The 16858-nt window shown below is 43.0% G+C and overlaps 1 protein-coding gene across 1 annotated transcript; it reads left to right on the forward strand.

The window, feature by feature from the left end:
* Nucleotides 1-9575: 9575 nt before the first annotated feature.
* On the forward strand, nucleotides 9576-15424 carry fam180a (family with sequence similarity 180 member A; the record flags this gene model as incomplete). The annotated part of the gene is made up of 3 exons (XM_079236206.1): nucleotides 9576-9648; nucleotides 14686-14783; nucleotides 15095-15424. 3 exons carry the CDS (start codon nucleotides 9576-9578, stop codon nucleotides 15422-15424), a joined length of 501 nt encoding a protein of 166 aa, XP_079092332.1.
* Nucleotides 15425-16858: the final 1434 nt, after the last annotated feature.

Consider the following 16858-nt stretch of genomic DNA (forward strand, 5'->3'; position numbering starts at 1 on the left):
TTAGCTTAGCTTAGCATTAAGACTGGGAAAGCCAGCTAGCCTGTCTCTGTCCTAACATCCGGCTCTCAGCACCTCAATGCCTGGCAAACTTTAGAAACAGAATAGCTGTTCCCCAGAATGTCAATACTCCTTTACAGAGGTGACCATAACTGGACAAAAACTGAGCAGCAGAGGCACTCAAAGAAAGAATATGACGATTAGCGGTCATTTACTTGGTTGTAAAGCAGCATATGCCTTCTAACAAGCTTCCAATCTAATCAGTTTGGCACCTTTCCACAAGGCTAATCACTAAATCACGATATTTAAAATAGTTCAAATGTACTAGTTCGTATCAAGCGGTCCGTGAACACACTCAAAGGCCTTATGAATGTCATAAAGTGGGCTCAATATTGTTGGAAGTGGGCTAGACTCCCAACACCAGACCTCAGGCTTTATTTAAAGCATTCCGACTCCTTTTAAACACAAAAAACCAAGCATCCCTTTTCCCCAATGAAAACGTTTTTTTTGTCCTACAAGCCAAGTAAAAATTGCCTCAGCGAACATTCAGTGCCCAGAACATTCAGAGTAGCTCTCCAAGGCTCCGATTCATCGGCAACGTCCGCGTGACTAAAGATGTATCTGCTATATCTCATGGCATCTTGGACTTGTTACCGCTCTATTGGGTGGTCTCAGTTTCCCCATAACAAGCCGGCAAAGAGAGGAAATCAAGACTTAACTTTTGGACATAACAACTGAGCTGTTGCTTTTCATGGCAGCGCTGTGTAGCTGAGCAGCGAGGCAGATCGCAGGCTATTTGCTGTCACTGGCGGGTCCTGGAGGTGTGAGGGAACGAGCAAAGCAACCAGAGCGCGTCTGCTTCAGAGGAAAAGCCTTGATGGAGGAAGCTTTGAGAGCTGACTTTACAGCTAATGAGACAAATGAAGGGGCGGCAGAGGGGAGCAAAGGATCAGTAAACAACATGAAAAGAGAAAAACAAATACAAGAGAGGGATCGCTTATGGACACACGGATATGGTAAACTAATTATCAGCTGTTTGCATCTCTGATTAGGACACATGTGCACATGTTTGGTTGTAGGCGTACATTAAGTCTCTCAGCATATTTCCATGAATGCTTTGAAAGGCAGAGATGCAGAGTTTAATTGTATAATCCAGACTTTGTGAGATGGTGGATATTGCAGGGGAGCCGGCGACAGATCTAAACTAACAAGGCACTTTTGCTCCGCGGCAGACGGCTTTGAGAGGATTGGGGCGAGAGAAAGAAGTGTGAGATTTTAACAAGGGAGAGATTTGGATTTGGTTCGGCTTTGTGACTGCTCGACAGTCACAAAGACGTGCGCACAATGAAGAGAGAAAGGCAGGTTCAAGCTGAGCAACCGTCCTCCAGATGTTGTTTCGCAATCAGATGCAGAAAGTCAAAGCTTGAACATTAGTCGGCGGCCGTGAAGACGAAGCCCGAATCCAGGCACAAGCTGAGAGATGCAGCGTTTCTCGTTTACTGCCTTGTGCATCCACTTCTAATTGTGTAGTTTAACATTAATCCACCTTGTTTGATGTGTTTTTAATGAAACAACCCTTTCATCAATAGAACTCACATGGTGAAATATGATTTTGAGTAATGGTGTGTAATGGATATCTGTACAATTCTCAGCTGTATGTCCATCGCATAATCCTCCTCATCCTGATTCATTTTCATTCAGAAACTGTAGGATTATTATTCGGTTAAAAGAATCGCAACACACCTAAAAGTGTTGTTCCGGTCGAACTATAAATGTTAACGCTGCTACAGTTGCTACCTGCTAACGGCTAAGCTAACCCACTGGTGAAACAGACATTTAGAAGCTGAGGATGTATCTTAAATGATTAATCTGTATTGTGTTACATATTTACATCTGTTAGCTAACTACCAAGTGAAATGTTCAAACATTATAGCTCCGTTTTAATTTACTGAATCTACTTTGTTGGTGTCAGGACTGAAGTGATTTTAGCTGTTTTGCAGCTATTTTGCTGCTTTTTTTGTTGTGACTTACGTTCGTTGCATAGACAAGTTGTTGATGTATTAACTGTTCCAGATATTGACAGAGAAATTGCGAATATCTCACACTGTCCCACACTACAGATTATTGCTGTGTAAACGCTTTAAATATGGAGATCAGTCTTTATGATAAGAGCACATTAATGCACTCAGAGGCAGTGGTTCTAAACCTTTTATTCAAACCCCTTTTTGAGGATGAAAATATGCTGAGCCACATATCTACTCTTCAGTCGTGCATCCCTACCACAGCACGTCGGAGTGAAGACACCCTCCAAGAACCTCCTCATATTTCCTGCTTTTATATTTCCTCCCTTTGACTCTTTCTGTTGACTGTTTTTTTTATGTCGGCATCCTAAGATTTCACTTCACTGAAAAGAGATCAGTCCAACAATAATTTGTGTGTTTCTGTTTCTGAAAATGGTCCTCTTTTTTTCCCCCAGCATATCTTCTTTCACACAAAAAACACCACAAACAACCCTGAGACATGTTTTTCCCCTACTTCCTCCCCTTAGTCATGCCTATGTTGTGTCCGGTGGGACGAAGCCGCACCTCCACCTGTTTCCACTGAAGTGCTGCATCATCTGCAGAAGGCTGATCCTGCTATTACCCACCCGGGGTCAGCGGCTGCAGAAGCTTTGATGTGTTGCACAGCTCTCCATTTCAGGGCCAAAAGCAAACCCCTCAACCCTCCTCTCCAAAGGTGTCGGATAGAGAGCGACGAGTTTCAAGTCGTGTGCTTTGAAGATTGAATTTTCTATGTACGCGGCGCTGAGCCCTGAAAATGTCAAAATAAGTGTTATTAAGTTCAGCATTATAGGTCCAAGAAAACATTAGCGTCCTCTGAGAAATGGTTGGCTTGTGATCCGCCAGCAGGACGACAATGAGACCAAAAAACCCCAAAATAACTGTTTTTGAACAGCTCGAATGCTCAGACGTCGAATGATCTCAGGACTCACCGGGAACTTCAGTTCCTTCACGTATTTCCCTCCAGACTTCTTCTGTTTCCTCGTCTCTGTACATGCTTGAAGTCATACGGTTTCGGGATTGGTTCATTTCAAGAGTTTCAACTTGCACCGAAAGTGTCTTCGTCGCACTTTGCTTCGCCTCAGGCAACTTTGTGTCTTTATGTGGCCATTTGCATTTTCACACTGACTTCATATGCAGTAATGCCGCCCACTAAATGTGTTCATTCTGACCACACCATAAAGAAATTGAAAGTGCACACTCCTGTAGCAGGTGTACATGGTATGGCTGACTGAATATGCATGATAAATACATTTAAAGTTAAAAACTTGCTGCTTGTTTAGTTTTTTCAAGTGCTTGCTTAGCAACCTGCGTGTATATTGATCAATAATATGTCCCTTTAAACTTATGGAGATACAATCTGAAGAAAGAATCAAAAGGTATAGAAAGGCAAAGCAAACCAAGAGATGGAAAGTTTCAAACTCTTAGTCAAAAGTACTTTTTTTGTCAGGTATAAGTCATGAAACTGAATCAGAATATGAAAAAATGACAGATGCTACCAAAGAAAGCATCAATGTTTAAAAGAAAAAAATGGGGAGAAAAGTCTTACCCATCCTTTTTCTTCTTCTTCTTCTTCTTCTTTGGCCAACTTCTTAGAATTTCCTGGAATAAAGTGACACTTCCTAGGGTAAAAAAAAAGGAAGCACATTTCATGTCAGGAAAGCGTTTTCAGTACCTCGTTATGTGTTCGCGAGCCTCGGCCCGGTCAGATTGGCTGCCTCTGGCTCACATCGTGACAACTCCCCCTCTTGGGTGTCTCTAATTCGGAGGCGCTGATGACCGAGCCCGGCGAACACATCCTCATTACTTTTGACCAGCTGATGACGATAACTGGAAATCGAAAGTCCCGTTCGTACATCGGTCGTGATCACAGTGACAGATGTTTAGCTCTGTCCGTGCTTTTGCCTCTCGCCACGACTCCATAAGCGCCTTTCATTGACATGCAGCAGCCCGCCGACGCACACTCAAGCATGAGTGCTGCAGTGATTACACAGGAAATGAAGTATGCATATCCATCATTATTCTAGTTATTAGGCAGCAGTTGCTGGCAGCTTGGGGACACGGGGAGTAGAAAGACTTCCTCTCACAGTCAGACTAAGAAGTCAGGAGGTGTGACCTGCCAAGTTGTCCGAGCCACTAAAGAGTACCTGGGAACTTTTTCTATTTTTCTATCTCTTCACCATCCTATAAGTAGTTTTAAAATACCTGTAAGGTTCTTATATTTATATGAATGTGTGTATAATAAGTACCTTTGAGAAGTAAAAGGGCTAAAGTTTATTAGGGTTGCTTAGCTTTATCTTTTATTAACGATTTAAAAGTTTAAGCTCATAATTTAAGGTATCTAACGACGCTGTTCCCCGAGGTTGCAATTAAATTTGAAGCATTGCATCTTCGAGATTTAATGGGTCATGAGTTTATAGTTGTTTACATAGTTAATGGTATGATCACGGCATCTGCGGTTGAGGGTGAATAACGTGTGGTGCTTTAATGTGGCATTTTTCACTCACTGTTAACCTTCATTCTGCTTTAGCAGGTCTGCAGCCATGCTGAGTCACACTACAAGTATTCTCATGTATGTAAGAACGGGGTTTCTTTTCAGTGAAAACGACATTGTATCCATAATCCTAGTTTTTTTGGAGGTCACCAGCTTTGTCCAGTTGCGGATTGTTTTGCTAACTTCAGAGATCCAGAATGAACTGCCAAGCTCAGCCTTAAAAGTGCTCTCAATAATGGAAGCTTCCATGACAAATGAGCAAACTGCATCTCCTGATGAAGACCATGTTAAAGGTCTGAAAGCTCCAGGAGTTGACGTTTGTCAAGAGATCAAAAAATCTCACCTCTTGTAGCTAACCGTGACGTAAATGCATGTATTTTCTTCTGCAGTTCACGCTCGTTCATTGTAACAGTGGCTGCAATCTGGACCACGAATAAAGGTCGCGAAGAATGAATTGGTTAAAAAAAATTACAAGCCAGAGAACAAAGGAGGACATTAGCACCGTGAACTTCACCGAGATGTTTATTTCACATCGCAACGCTTTTAAAGCTGTATTTACTCTGATGACTAATTAGCTGCTGCACGGTAAGAGAGGATGCCACGGTAATGAGACAGGTGGTCTATTTAGACTGGAAAGCTGCTGTCGCCTCTGCCGTGTGTGGTGTACTTCAGGCAGACAGGCAGCTACTTTTTTTTGGGGGGGGTAAGGAGACACCCGGCACCCGCCGGGACCAACCGTGATAATGCAAGCTGTCCGAGACGTGGCAGCTCCATTTAAAGACTCGACGCCGGGCTTCGCCTGTGCTTCTACTCAGTTGAGCCTTGATGGAATTGTTTGCAGAGTTGTGATGGACAGTTGAGGTAATTATTCTGCTTCAGGTATGATGATTAGGCATTGTGGTGGAACACTCACACTCAGCATTATTTTCTGTGGAGTTGTTTTGATGCGTGATGTGCCTCCTCTCCTGCCAGCTAGGTGGAGATGTGCCAGACAGCCGGTTCTCACGCTGGCCTCGCTTGTTGCGAAGGCCGCCATGCTGCCACTAACTATGGGCAATCAATAGGTCTTGGTTTTAAACTTTCAAAGGTTTCATTTCCAACTGTTCCCCAAACTTCTTCTCAGTTTTCTCTCAATTCGTGTTTTCTCTCTCAAACAGGTCTTGTTTATCCTCATGGCGCACCTTCCTCTTGCCACCTGTTCCTGCTCTTTCACACATTTTCTGCTCTAACTTCTTCATGACAAACATAACCTTCCAAAACAGAAAATATTTATTTGGCTTACCTCTGTCTTTTTCTTTTCTTTTTTTTTTACATTTTCAACCTTTTGGATCAAGAAGTGAGAACAAAGTCTCATGTACAGACAGTAAAAGCCTGACAAAGGCCAAAAAGCTTCTCAGCAGAGCTTTTGGTTGGGGATTAAAAATAATTACAAATTCTTACTCATAACCTCTTAAAGGCTTTGGCTTGGCTTTTGCACAGACTGTGAATATTGCAGAAATTAACTACAATATGGCAACGATGTACATACTACGCAATTGATAGCTGGAGGCTTTTCCTCCAGGATGGGAGTGTGTTCTAGTGTGTTCTACAACCAATACATGCCGTCTCCAGCTGCGGCCTCCAGGCAATCTGTCAGTAACGGTATTCATTGTATGGTCTTAACTTTGAGCCCGTTCTCATAACATTGCCCATGAGTCACCTGCTGAAAAAAAAAAAAACCTGAGCATCTTCTATATTTGCACAGGTTTCAGTTCTGCTGTTTACCTTGACACACAGCTTTGTATGATGGCAATTTGACCGTTAAACCAGCCTCGTGCAAGTTCACATCCACACTGACCCCGTATTAATTTGCATATTTAAGGCATTCCAGTGATGTATAGCACAGAAGCAATTAAACTAAAGGATGTCCCGCGGGTGCCCACCTGGTGCGAACCCAAAGCGCCCTTTGATCTCTGTTAAGTGGCTGCATTCATATTGTCAGACCTTATCTGAATAGAATTCAATTATTTCTGAATTCCTGCAGCATCACCAAAAGAGTCGGGGGAGGGAGCATAAGCAGTCACTGCCGGATCCTGGATATATACGTTTGGCGGTCTCTCAGGATGTGTGTCGTAACACTGCCCCCTCATGGTCGTAAGCGAAGAAGCTTCCCACCGTGCGTCATGTGCGGAGTGTTTGTGTGTTTATGACCCCAAAACACTCAAAGGGTCTGAAGCATTTTTCTTGTCATGCACCTGCAGGCAAACGGTGAGTTGTAGCAGAGGCTATTTTGTGTTTGTTTTTTAGTTTTTGCCCCTCAGAATCTGCCTTCGTCTTATCTGTGAGTCATGTGAATCCCATGCAGAGATGCTTATGCGTTTTCTCCAGCTTTCTCATCCATGTGAAGGTGTTTTCTGTTCTGCAGGCTCAGAAAAAGAACTTTGCTTTCACATCTGCTGCGAGCAAATATCCAATCAAACATATGGTGGCAAAATGGCATCACTTAAAGTCACCCAGCGCCGAGTAGACTAATTAAACCTTTGAATGTGACTAGAGTAACAAGACAGTGTTTTATGTCTCCTCGTCAGGCAGGCAAGGGACGTCGTCGTGTTCCTCCGCCCCCGCTCCTCACTTTATTTACCGCCTCCATCGTGTTTTTTGGAGCATTAAAATGGAGCATCGCTGAGTTGTTGTTGACAACTTTTTTTTCCTCTCCACACGGAGACATCAAATCGCTTTAAAAGTACCCAGATAAACGGGGTTGTGGCTCCCACGTGTACACTCTGCGTTTTTATCGCCACCGAAATGAAATGGCGAGCACCAGTCGTCTCGTGCCGCCGTTTATGATTGCATTTTTCGGGCTTCAACTGCTGGTGCTTTTGTCAACACGGAATATTTAGCTGAAAACACTCAGTGCCATATGATTTAATTCATAAGCGGACGATTACTGCACACAGATTCAAAACTTCCTTCTTCCTTCGAACGCCACAGCGTTGATGAAGAATAGTGAGCTCTTATCTAAATGATAAACATTTAAGTTTTGATTTCCTCCATCTGAATAATTAATCATCGCTCTCTAATCTGCTGATTGGGCATAAGTGCTTTTATTTTACACAAGGCCATTACTGGAATAGTGTCTGTGTTTTATATTTGCAGATGCAGCCTTTGAGGCTGAGCCAACATAGCAAACCATCTGAAATCCTACATTCTATTATATGCTTTGGCACTGGAATAGGGACTGTATGTTTATTGCACATATTCTGTGACAACAAAGAGCATAATACACTGTGGAGGAGAGAGCATAAACACAAGGAAGGAGTCTTGACAGTCTTGAATCAAGATGCTTTGAGTGGTCCTCATGCCGTTGTTTGTGTTGACTGTTGAAACGTGGCTGTTTGTCTCCGTCTGCCTCAGTCTGGGTTTCATCGTCGTCTGATTACTGCACGCTATATCAAAAGGGCCTTTCAAGTCAGGGCAGTGCAGAATTTGAGTTAATTAACCTTGAATTTGAACCATGAAACATTTGTACAACGTACGTACAATGAAACAACGTTTGTGTTTGAGGGAGAAAGATGATTTCCATTTTCAACAGAATACATTAAAGTGTAAACAAAAAATATTACGCCCTTGATCCCTCTTTGATTTATAAAATAAACCGATGTTTATTGTTTCATGAATACATTGTATGGTAATGTATTGTATGTTTAGCCAGGCGGCAACTTCCAGTTCTGAAAAGTGAAGCTAAAGCAAAAGTGTCTTAGACGTGCATTCTCTCTCCTGGCCATTAGGGGGCGAAAAGAAGTCTGATCGTATTGAAGTCTATGAGAAAATGACTTCTCACTTGATTTATTACCTCAGCAAACATTGTAAACATGAGTTTATGGTCCCAATCTGTAGTTTTAAGTCTTCTTCAATACAGCATGATGTTTATTTAGGAAATTGTGGTCCCATTTAGAATAAAATAGACGATAAAGCAGGGTTAGCTTCAGGCCGTGGCTTGTCTCTTAGAACTTTAACACTTTCAATTTTAACTTTGTGGTCCCCTAAAACTGTTTTATTCTGCATTCAGTTATGCTCCACCCTTTTGTGTCACTTCTGGTTCCAAATAACCAAAATGGCGACGGCCAAAACATCGAACTCGAGGCTTTAAAACCACAGTCCGCAAACCAATGGGTGACATCGTGGTGACTATATTAACTTCTTTCATACAATCTAATGCGTTTACAAGCGTTTAGTAGATATAATGTTTACAATGTGTAGTGTGTGTAGTGTGTTAGTTAATATTTGCTAAACACAAAGTACAGCTCAGGCTGATGGGAACGGACGGGGGTGGACAATACATCGAAGTTGATTCCACTCAAAACCACAAATGTCAACCTCATTGTGGCGCTGGAGGAAATGTGAAGGGATCACCCCAGTCAATAGGATTACCTCTGTGTTGCCAGATCTTAGCCGTTATCAGAGCTGATGGTCAATACAATGAAAATAAGACCTAAGTTGTAAGAAACAGAATGAACTATTAAGCTGATTGGGATGCTTAATCAAGCTAGAGCTCTTTTCTAAGGGACAAATCCGTCACTTGTAAGCTCTGGTTCTGGCTCATGGGATGCCAATTTGTTCAGTCAGTCAATCGGCCTGTCAGTCAGCCGCTTATCCAGCTAGTCGGTCACCTATTTATCCGGTCGGTTGGAGAGTCACACAGTAACTGAACCGAGGTCAGTCAAGCAGCCAGCCTGTAGCTGTGAGAAAAGTCCAGCCAAGAAATCCTGATGATTTCCAGATGAGAGCCCAGCCGGCCAGGCCTGAGCAAAGAACACACACACAGAAAGAAAATAAAAAAAGAGGGAGAGGATGGATGGAAGGAGGTGGCAACAGTAAAAAAAAACAATGAATGCAGCAACTGAAGGAATGATCCTTCATGTGAAACTGGTGCATGTGAGAGGCCGAAACTCAACAGACGGAACATTTTCATCGACCGTTGTGATGTTCATCCCCTGAGAGAGACGAGAAGAAGAGTGTGTGTGGATCTGTGTGTGAGGATCAACATGACGCAGCGGTGGGCTCTGCTCATCGGTGCTTACCTGTCCATGTACCTGGCAGCCGCTCAGCACCACAGAGGTAGGTGGACCTTCCGACTCGCATGCATACATTACATCTCCATCTTCTTTCAATGTCCTATATGTCAACATCATGTAAAAAGCTGATTTCAATAATCTCTGAGACACAAATTGAAACCATTTGCGTCCTCGTTTAGAAATGTTAGCCCATTAGAAAATGGAAACAAATATTCACGATGATTCAATCTTGGTTTGCTTCTGTGTGTGTGTGTCTGGGGAGGAATGTGTTTATCTTCTGGTGACATCGGGAACATTGCAGGATATCAACAGATTGTTTTCCAAAGAAAAGAGACGTTTACTGGAGCCACGCGCTGAGGAAATTCCTCTCTCAACAGACAACGCTTAAAATCTCTGGACAGTCAGAGCATTGACAACATAATGTCAATAATCAAAAAAATCAGTTCTGTCTTAGAGTTTGACTACAAAACAGTTTTGTACATGCACCAACCACAGTGCTTCTGGTCCATGTGGATACATGTATGTTACAATTCTAATGACACTGAAGTCCAACTAAGCTAAACTGCAAGGAAGCAACTTCTCCTCGGGGGTGTTCTTGTAGAATTGTTGTATTTATTCATCTCTGTTTCAAGCATCGACTGTGTAGAATAAGTGTACGTAGCCATTGAGAAGTTACCAGTTTGTTGACTGGCATTTTTAAGCCTTGAGTTTGTAAGTTTGGCCGTCGCCATCTTGTTTCTTTTGCTACCAGAAGTGACACGAGAGGGTGGAGCTAAGTACAACCAATAAGACATTTTTAGGCAATCAAAATGCGCTGCAGTGGCTATCCAACTCACAGCAAGAGGTTCCCGGGTTCGATCCCCAATCCCGGGCAGTCAAGACATGCAGCTCAGGTTAATTGGAGACTCTAGAACCCCAAAAGGAGTGTTGGTGTTAAAGTGCTACGCCTGTATGATCCTCCCTGGGTCCTTGTGAAGGACAGTATTTGGTGGGTTGAACGGAATCTCGTCTTCCCTTTGCGATACTAAGTGACTTTATTGCAGCTTAGCCTCTCATAGATTTGTCTCACAGTGGGGATATTGAAGGTGAAGTCTGTTTACATTGTAAATGGTAGATGTTGCATTTGAGCTGCAAAAGAAAATGCAGTTTGTTTGCATTTTAACATCATTTGGGGGTGAATTTAAATGCGAAGCAGAAGATCGGCCTTTGCGGGAAAGATTTTATTTCCTTTTGTGTCCTTTTCACCCCCTTTTACCGTAAGCCGGAGGGACCCAGACGCCCATTTTGTTTTTATTTATTTGTTTATTTTTCCCTCTCTCTCTCTCTCCCTCTCTCATCAAGACATCCCTCCAGCTAGGAATACCATTTAGCCCTGCTAATTAATGGATCTTTGTTGTTCCCTCATCTCTTTGCAAGCAGTTAGCAGGAGATTACAAGTTCCCTGCCTGTGCATAATGACATTGGGGGAAGTCTGCCCATCCAAACGCTGATTGTTTGAAGAGCTGGAGGAGGGAGGGGAAGCATTACAGGCTCAGAACCAGCGGCTGGGATGTTGTAAGGAGGGACGTCTATATTAGCAATTCCCTCCCTATTCCTGCTCTACCCGGCAGTGGCCCTTAGCTCTTCCCACTCCTTATCATTACCCGACCTCCACACCCAGCTGTGCACCTGTAGCCGGATCCTCTCATCAGCACCTCAGTTCCCTGCCAGATGTCTGCTGTGCAACCCAGCCTTAGTGCTTCAGCATTCCTCCGTCTGCTTGCTTTTCTTGTTATTATATTCTTTGGCTGTATTTTTAGACTTCTAGCCAGCCTTGCCTTGGCAATTGTTTTGTTCTGCTTCTCTGTCCTGCCTGTTGCCAAACCCTTTTGCACATTGGAGTCCTTTATCTGTTTTATTTATCTGTTACAAATGTGCAACGCTAAACTGATTGTGTTTTCCATGCAGTGAGTTTTTTTATTGTGTATAAAGGTTATAACAGGTATAAAGGTTATATGACACGTGGCCTGTTTCTGTGTCTGCAGCAGCGCTGCTCCAACCATGTGAGCGTTAACCAGCAATAACGTTTTATTGCTAAGTGATGTTCCCCTCTGCTGGAAGCATAAAACACACACTTTACTGCAACTTTTATGTAAATTACATATTAATCATTCTAAATGTAAATCAGCATTGGGCAGGCCTCCAATGTGTCATTTCCCTGCAGCTCCTTGAACCTTCAACAACATAACCCTCGTGCTAATGAGCACACTGTCCTCTGGGTGTTGTTTTGTTTGCATTGACAACGTCCCACTGAAGCTGAAGTGTCTCTTCAGGATCTAATATGACTGCAGAGGCATTTTCTCCTCCGCTGCTGATCTTGCATTCGGGAGTCACTCAGACAATGAGGAGTTTAAATCTTCCCCTGCAAGTTGTGATGCATTCATAGCTGCATGTCAGTGTTGGACCTACAGGGAAATATCCTCACGACTGGTATTTGATGTTTCGGTGGTGTGAAACGACCTAAGGGAGGATTTTCATTCTATAATTACACTCAAATAAAAAAAGAAAATGTGCAGGCTGATTCTGATCTTTTTTTTCGAATCTTCATTGTGGTGAAGGCCTTGAAACAACCTTTTGCCTATATATATTTAAATATGTTTAAATATGTTGTTTAAATATGAAACTGGAGCCAGGAGATAGTCTTGCTTTGCATAAAGACTGGAAGCATAGAGCAAAACACGCTCTTGAGAGTCAATAAAATGTCCTTGATTATATTTGTGCAGGTTGAGTTTGTGGCCTCTACCACACACACTTGGTGGTTTAATTTGCTTGCACCGCTCTTGTGTCTGTGTAGTAAATGTGAAGCTACAGTAGGTTGGCTTAGCTTAGCATAAAGACTGGAAAGAGGGAGCCTAGCATAGTTCGGTCCAAAAGTAACATCATCCACCTAAGAGCATCTCCTGTGCTCAGTAATTAACATGTTCAATTCTGCTTGCGTAATCCGAAGGGTTTCTTTGCAGTGCTGTTGTTGTGAAGTCGCTTAGCAAACACTTGTCCTGCCGTAGAAGTATTTTGACTCATTCAAGGGATGTAGCAAAACAACAAAAGGTTTATACTTAGATTTTTGTACATTATAATTAGAATGAATGTGCTTTGGAGTTACTGGTTGATGGATGTTGTTACTTTGGACCGAGTCAAGCTAGTTGTTTCCCTCATTTCAACTATGTATGCTAAGCTAAGCTAACTGGCTGCTGGCTCTAGCTATATCTTTAACGTACAGACATGAGAGTGATGTCAATCTACTCATTGAACTCTTGGCAAGAACGCATATAAAGGTATTTCCCAAAATAGCAAACTATTCAATGTTTATATGGAGGGAAAAGTACTTACTACATATTTCTAAAATCCTGTGGCCTGAGGACAGATTTGAGAGGTGAAATCCTTGAAATAATATGTTGAGGACAACGCAAATGTGCCAGATTGGCAGGTGTTACTATTCTCACACTGGAACATAAAGCTGCAGATTTTCTTTACATTCTGAACGGTGGCTGGGTTGTGAAAGCAAACGTGGAGCTGAGACTGGCAGTCACCCAAAGCAGGAAGCAGGTACACGGGGAGATCTGCCAGCGCATGTGGCTTTGGCTCGATCTCACAAACGCTATAAAGCCTAAATGTGTCTGGCCGCCGCGGCTCCGGGCAGCGGGGCTGATCATTACTGCAGAATTGGCGGAGCAGCACCCCATAGATGCCGCTGTAGGGTTAGGAGAGGGATTGAATCCAAATGCAAGCCCAGTGTTCACTGTACACCTCATTAAGATATATGTGTGTGTGATCTGTGTGTTGGCTTAGACTCTGAGCCAAGCACTGGATGACAACGGCATCAGGGGGAAAAAGAGTGGAAGTCTGTCTGGAAAAACTAAAAAGCAGGTTTATCCCCTTTCAGCTTTAATCAACTTTGCTTTTCCCTTAACCCTCCTGAAGCGCCCTCATCAAATTGGTCTTGGACTCTCACACAATAGAGGAAGTCATAATATGAACATATTTTAGGCATCTGGGAAGCAATATAGTCGTATTATAATAACAGTATGGAAGGGGAAAATGTGAGTCGGGCTACTTTGCATCCTTGTGTGACCCCTTTGCTTTCTTAGTCAAGCCTGATTTCGATCTAACCTCCGAAAGACTTTCCATTACCAGTAAGAATATCTGCCCACAATCACAGAGTTTAAAATAAGTCTTCATACAAAGAAATATGGTGAATGGTGTTCTAAGTAGTCAAATACTTTTAAAGAGACGATCCATCTGCGTTCTTTCCTTGGGTTATGAAATGAAAACGCCCAAGCGGTGTTGTATGTAATCTCCTGTGTTCTGCAAGGAACAATTACTGTTGTCTGACTGGCGCAGCAAAAAAACATATTTTACCCTTAAAAATATAGATATCAGGTTCAGTGTGAGCTATATTTCACCACTTTACATCGTCGTCAGACTGGCCTTCTCAAGAGAGAAGCGAAGCCATCAACTACGCTCTCTTCAAAGCCATCAAACCCCTTTGAAAAGACACCACTCATTTTACCTTGCGGAACAAGGAGGTTGAACTTGAAGTACTTGAGTAAATGTAGGCGTCTTAGTTACTGTACTTCCTGGATAAGAGGTGTGTGGCCAATTGGAATTGCCTCTGGTTATCACCATCATTAAAATATGGATTTTATGGTATTTTATCATTGAGATTCGGCAGCGGCAACAAGTTTCATTCCAGCTCTATCCGAACAGCTCAGATTATGGGGACTCCGGTCTGCTTCACATCTCGACCGACACGAAATGAGGCCAGCAACACCTGCTCCATTGTGAGCGGCAATATCTCACTTCTGGATGAAACTGCCACTTGTAAAGGTAGGAGCATCTGCGGCTCGGGTCGAAGAGCAATTACCCTCTGCCCAGCTGGGGCCAGATCCATCTCAACTGCATAATATTTGAGCAGTAATGTAGCTGTGTTTTCTCAACCTCTGGCCCACCCACACGCATGCCACGTTGGATAATGTGGTGCCTAATTTCTTGAATGCGAGGGAGATCCTCTAATCCAATTTCCTGTACTTATGTGTTCTAGCTCTGTATCCATCCGCCTATCGGATAAAGCGTGGGGCGTATTCGCTGATCGACCCCACGTTCCAGCGCTCGGAGGAGGACGTCAACCTGCTTTTTGAGGTCAGTCTAGAGATCCTGTGGTTATCGAGGTGCTGACATAGTGAACGGATCAGGGCTTCGTTACTGGAAACTACTTCAAATATGTCGAGAATGTGCAAAAAGTCACATATTTATGGACCATCTTTCTCTGCTAATCATGTGCAGAGATGTGAAGTATGTGTTTACCCAAAGTGTTCCCGAGGAAAGGCAATATGTCGTGATATCTTGTGATGCCTTCAGTTCACTTCAATAAATAGTATATTACTGTTATGTAGTTGGTTTGTGGTGTACATTGATAGTTCCTTAGCCTTTTTCTGATTGGACTCTCCCAGATCCTGTTGGCTGGAATGCAGATCCCAGGTGGGGAGCAGGACATGCAGATCCCAGACGAGGAGCTGGCCTCCCTGAGGAGCGTGGACAAGCTGGAGGTCATCTGTGAGGACGTCCTGCCCAAGAGGCTCTCCGACATCCGCCGCCTGACAGCGGAGCTCGCCCGGCGCCGGCGACCTCTGAGCCGGCCGGACTTTGAGAGGACGGTGCTGACCCTGGTGTACGCCGCTCAGACGCTGGCTCGACTGAGCGGCCGGCAGCAGAGGGAGGCGTGGGCGGACGCTGTGATGCAGCTGTCCAGAGCCGTGCAGAAGGACCTCGGACTCTCTTGAGGAAGAATCGGAAGATGTAGTTTGTCTAGTTTGTGGTGATTGAACTTGTTCAAGGTCACGATACACTATATACTGTGTTACACTGCAATTCTTGACTTAGACTGTGTCTCAGTTTTATACAGACCCTACATAATACAGTATATATTCATTGTTATAGTAAGAAATCCCTTTAATCAACTATCTGTTGTGGAAGAAAAATGACCTTATGAATTCAAGAAGTACTAACAAATGATGCAACCCATGAGCTGCAAGTTAGGCAGGTGTGTCCCCTGTGTGAAGTCTGACAACACTTGACGCTCACAAATCTTATTCCACTTTGAAGCGGAAGCTGTCCTGTAATTATCTAGTGGGCTAAACATGCAGAGGTTAAAGTGTATGTTTGATTCAGCCTGAATATTAATATATATTAATACAAAACACTATATTTGTATTGATGAGACGAGAATATCTGTAAAAACAAATATGAAAAGCATCCTTTTGTCAACAATGAACAATGTGTTTCTTCTCGAAAGATTTAATCAGAGAGAAACCATTTAAGTATCTTTTATGTAAAGTACATCTACATGCATGTTGCCTGTGTTAGAACGTTTAACAAGAGAGATGAAGACAGGAAACTGTCGAGAGAGACGAGTGCGACTAGAGACAAAGACCGCGAGGAGACTGATTGAATTGCTTTATCAATTGTATCTTTCCACCCTGCTCATTAACGTTCAGCTCTCTTCTGACTGGAACTGTGATGCTTTCTGTTTAATCCTACTTATTCGTTCATTACGTGGAAATGAAATAAAAGCAACAAAGCATCCGTGCTCCGTGTATCTGAGCGAGCCACAGGATGGCCTCGCTAATCAAGAGTGTCGCAGCGAGACCCAACAAACAAACCTCCACAAATGTGTCACAGAAGTGCGGCTATTTTGCAAAAGGTGCCATATTTGTAATGGAGGCATAGTTTGCGTTCTGACTTTTTTTTTGCTTATACTGACCTTTTGAGATACTTTTAAAATATGCTAAATGAAAATATGTGCAGTACATTAGTCAGACAACTCCGTGCATGTCTGATGTCACCAAATGACTCGAGACGGCATTAGATGCTTCGCCCCGTCTTTAAAAGATCGCTCAGCTCATTTGATTTGCCGGTAAAAGCCCTTTGAATGAAAAACCACAGATTTGTGCTTAAGAGTCTGCGTACATCAATACCCTTGATTGCTCATTTGAGCAAACTGAATTTTTTTTTTGCTTCAAAGTTATCCACTTCCCCACTCATTTTGGGAAATTGGTACTTTTCGTAAGAGGCTTTTCACTCATCTTGGACTGGATAGAAAACATATATGTCTGTTTTTCCTCCTTGAGTCAAGTGGTTTTACATTTGCTTACATTCCGTGTTTTGGTTCAAGCGTTGGAAACGTTGGTCTCCCAATGTTTGTCATTTCCTGCCAC

Source organism: Taurulus bubalis (assembly GCF_910589615.1).
Source record: "Taurulus bubalis genome assembly, chromosome: 20".
NCBI classification, from domain to species: domain Eukaryota; kingdom Metazoa; phylum Chordata; class Actinopteri; order Perciformes; family Cottidae; genus Taurulus; species Taurulus bubalis.